The sequence below is a fragment of the Berghia stephanieae genome, chromosome 7, assembly GCF_034508935.2.
Source record: "Berghia stephanieae isolate SIO BIC M18660-M18661 chromosome 7, UCSD_Bste_1.3, whole genome shotgun sequence".
In the NCBI taxonomy this organism is placed as follows: Eukaryota; Metazoa; Mollusca; class Gastropoda; order Nudibranchia; family Aeolidiidae; genus Berghia; species Berghia stephanieae.
Window position 1 is genome coordinate 42473117 of NC_088366.1, and position 4603 is coordinate 42477719.

At 34.2% G+C, this 4603-nt stretch overlaps 1 protein-coding gene across 1 annotated transcript in view; it reads right to left on the reverse strand.

Annotated features, from left to right (window-relative positions):
* The window catches only part of LOC144977265 (arrestin domain-containing protein 17-like), an 18246-nt gene extending 13866 nt beyond the window's left edge, over positions 1–4380 (reverse strand). The window contains exons 1-3 of the mRNA XM_078922299.1: positions 4052–4380; positions 2144–2330; positions 747–869 (exon numbers count right to left, since the gene is read on the reverse strand). Coding sequence (XP_078778425.1) covers positions 747–869; positions 2144–2258 — 238 coding nt within the window. The 5' untranslated portion in view covers positions 2259–2330; positions 4052–4380. The remainder of the gene's footprint in view (positions 1–746; positions 870–2143; positions 2331–4051) is intronic.
* Between the last annotated feature and the right edge of the window lie 223 nt (positions 4381–4603).

The following is a 4603-nucleotide window of genomic DNA, read 5'->3' on the forward strand; positions in this document are numbered from 1 at the left end:
ATAAAAAAAAAGATTTAAACTTTTAGTTTAATACTGTCTTGAACATAATTAATTTTACTGAAAAGTTAGCCAATATAGTTATTCATTTATTTAATATTTTTCTAAAGGGAAACCTGAAAAATGTACCTTAAAACCACAAATATTTCTATGGAAACAACAGATTCATTAACTTGAAATGAAATGAAAACAATGGTTACCAAATACAACACAGGTTTTTTGCGGAAAGGTACTACAAATTCTAAAATATCACTGATCTTTTCAGTGTCTAATTCCCAATATAACTAGTGAAAAAGAGACCATTTTACCATTTCCAAAATGTGAAAATAAAAAATGGTTGCATCGTGGAGGGCTTTTTAAAATTGATAACTTTCACCAGGTGGACTGTTTACAACTCTTTTTAAGCAGTTTTTGAGGCAGAATACAATTATCCTTTATACCACATAAATTGAGTTGTTTTGTTTGGGTTTTTCACCTTTTTGTCATATCTACAGCAATGTTTGGAATGTAATTACCACGAAGGTGTATAATTTTGTAGAAATTATAACAAGTCATACTCAATGATTTTTGTTTTTAAAACTCTCAACCTGGCCAAGAAATGAGTTTTAAAATAATGCTGAGATATACTGCTTGAAATGGTAATTGCAAAGTCCTTAAGGCTCGATGCTTGAAAGAAAGTATGGATAAATCATATTATAATTAACTTGGTGAAAATTTTGTCCTTGAACCAGATAGAAGTAAATACAAACCAGAGCCAAAGAGTGTCATGGTATGGTTAATGTAGTTCTCAGAGGCCCTGTAGTCTGTCTTGCTGCGACCCTGTTTCACTTCCCAATGGGATTTGGATCTCCCTTCAAAGTACAACAAAAGACCTGAGAAAAGAATAGATTCAGAAAAGGAGGGTCAAGCTAGCACATATAAATGATAATGAGAAATTAAAATAATAGAGAAGTGAAAGAGAGATAAAAAACGTTTCTGGTGAGTATGAATTGAATCAAAGAACCTGACTGAGCATCACCCTCCGCCTAGTCATAAGAGAGATTGATAGATTGATGTCAACAGCCACAACCAGATGGAGGATGCAGCAAAGTCCTGAGTTTTGATACATACTCAACACGGGAGTCTTTATTGTTATTGTTTTTAAAACTTTTTTTTTGGGGGGGGGGGGGGGCAGGAGAAGGAGATGAGGATGACAATCAGAAACTCGTTGATTCCTGTTATTTATAAAGGAAGAGACAAGACTAATGTTATTCATTTGACGTCATATAGAAACATGATGTTAGAGAAAAAGGCATGAATAATAAATAAACAACTGATCAGCATTGTGGTTTTGTGGTATGAGACTCTTAGCTTCCAAGGCCAGTGTAGCTGTTGGCTTGGGACCTCTTGTATATTGCTTTGAAGACATTAAGAGGACATTAAGTGGATATTGTATTATATATAGGACTGGGATGCTAATCAAATATAAAATTAAAGCATAGAAATTGTAGTTAACGTTAACATTCAACTAAAATCAAACAGTGATAAATGTGTTCTTAATATCAAAACTGTGACTGTACGGATATGAATTGCATCTAATAGATAATAATAGCAAATGGAACATTTGCATTATTTCCTCTGTAATCAATACAACTTTCATTCTCGACTGAGCAAAATGTAAGGAAGTAATATTTTACAAATTTACAGCAAGTTAACTGTGCTTCATCCTTTCATAATCATGATGGACTGCCCCCAACTAATTGTAAATATTCTAACAACTTATTTGCTTCATCCTAGGCCATTGTGGTCGTCTTTCAAAACCATGAGATCCATAGAGTAGGTCCATCTCAGTTACAATTGCTTAATATCTTAAGGATAGAATTCTAGTCAATCCCTTTCTGCAATATCTAACAGACCTAGTTACATACAGCTGGGCAGACAGAGAGGTAAGTTAAAAAATCGAGAATGCTCTTTGAACAGATTCCAGTCTCTTTGCATATGAGACAAGTGATCTACCATTGAGCTATCAGGACCTTTAATCCAAGAACATAAGATCTCATTCATTTTTACTGATGTAAACAATAATTGAGCTTGTTTCTTTCACATGAATTTATTTTAAATTCATTGATGGCAACACCCTTAACAAATTCCAGGATGCAATACTTACATTTCATTTTCATAGGCTTCGTCAACTTCAGGACAACACAGCCGCTGACAGACTGACCGGCTGTGAAAACACCTCGATTGTTGTCGAAGCGAATCTCAAACTCGTCCAACTTCATCTTTGGCAATGTCAGGACATTCTACTATCTGTATGAAGATCTTGTCTGGATAATATGAAGGTCTCCTCAATGCTTCAAGTAAAAAAAAAAAGAGTGTCAAAATAATAAATAATAATAATGAAAAACAAAATTCAATATAAAAATTAATTTATACAGAAATAAAAATAGTAATAATAATAATAATAATAATAATAATAATAATAATAATAATAATAATAATAATAATAATAATAATTTAGGTTCCTAAAGTAAGAGAGAAAGATAGTGTATCATTTAACCAGTACAATCATGTCTCTGTACAGTCACGTCTCCCTTGTCCAGAACTCCAAAATCCGGATGTCTCAATTGTCCGGACAGTTTGTCTGTTGATGGATTTTTAAACTTATTTATCTTTACACCGTAATACAGAAATCCTTGTCTCTGGATACCAGTACTTATTTGAGAAAAGCCATGAACAATATAGAGGATTTATGACACCGACCGAAACCATCAGTCCATCTATTTTAATTCAAAGCTATCGGCATATATGATTGAAGTGTAATCCAATTTAAAACGCTTTGTCACATTCTATGTAGGTAACTAATTTGTCTATCCAGCACCCCTTTCAGCAAAAATAAGAAAAGTCGAAATACCACCATAAGTAAAAACAGTAATCATCGTGAAAAGAAATGATCATCCTAAAAGAACTATCCAAAACCTTCAAAAGTTTGTAAAAGAATTTTGCAATTGATTGCATCAGAGGATCACACTTACTTTAAGTGAAAGTGGCATCCTGAAAGAAAAAGACAGAGATGCTCTAGATGTCTAGTGACTTAGTGTGACAGAAATGGAAAACAGTACCCATAACAGAGAAAGTAAGTAGTCGTTAACTATTAACAGTAGATCTTTCTACACAGGCTCCTGTTTTGTCACGAAATTAGAAAACCCCAAGCAAAAGTAATAGTGGTAATAGAGCATTTTCCAGGCTTTGGAGAAAGAGACCTGAAAAATGCTCTAGTCTACTACTACTATTGCTTTGGTGTTCTAATGAATGTAATTTAATGGCAAAACAGGCACCAAAAAAGAAGTCCTGACCAAAGTCAAAGCCAAGCAGCAAGGCCAAGCGATCAACTTGATGTTAAAGTCAAAGACTTAGGCTTAGGGATAGGCCTACACATAAGACACATATTAAATATTACACAAGTACATGAAGCAGAGGTAAAAATTAGTATCTATCTAGACTAGATCTAATTTCTTTATTACTATAAGATATTAGACGTCTACTATTGTATAAAATTATAGATAGATAGAGATACCTAGATTATATATAGAATATCTACTATCTAGTCATTTATTTTATACTCTATTCTAGATATAATCTTACTCTATTCTAGATATAATATTAATAATAAATCTCTCTCTCTCTCTCTCTCTCTCTCTCTCTCTCTCTCTCTCTCTCTCTCTCCCTCTCTTCATTTTCTCCATCACTCTCTCATTTTCTCCATCACGCCCTCTTCTTCACACGCCCATACTCTCTTCCATCTTCTTTTTCTCCCTCTCTTTCTTCCCTTTTTTTATAGAAATATAATTAAATACTGTCACTCACCAGTCACGGTAACCAGTTACTTTTACTACTTGACTTTAACTTTAATTTCTTAAGTCAACTACAACTCTACAATTATTCAATTCATCATCAGTTCAGTGATCAGCTCAGCAGTTCGTCGGGTCAAGAATAAAGATACTTTCTTGAAATAGTTAATCTGAAATCAATTTTTTTAAAAATTCTGCATTGTGGTTTAATTAATATTGCTTACCTATCTCAGAACTGTACTATTGACCAAAACAACATATTTAATTTAGGTTTCCGTAATTTCACTATTTGCACCAACTTCCTAGTCGAGTATATACTTCTCTCGACTTGGAGGCCATTGTTGACGTTTGAGTCAAATAAAATTTGAGATTTGAAATTCATCGTTCTCGAGGAAACGAAACTCAATTTGAGAGTTGCAAGACAACCATTAAATAATCCCTCTCTCTCTCTCTCTCTCTCTCGCTCTCTCTCTCTCTCTCTCTCTCGCTCTCTCTCTCTCTCTCTCTCTCTCTCTCTCTCTCGCTCTCTCTCTCTCTCTCTCGTCTCCTCTCCTTTCTCTCTCTCTCTCTATCCTCTCCTCTCTCTCTCTCTCTCTCTCTCTCTCTCTCTCTCTCTCTCTCTCTCTCTCTCTCTCTCTCTCTCTCTCTCTCTCGTCAATTACCTGTTGGTTCACATTGCAGACAATGCATTGATTTATTGAAGTCTGAAAGGTTGCTGCTCTCATAATTTGTTAGCATGTTGTTGTTGGTGGTGGTGGTAGTGATGGTAATTATTA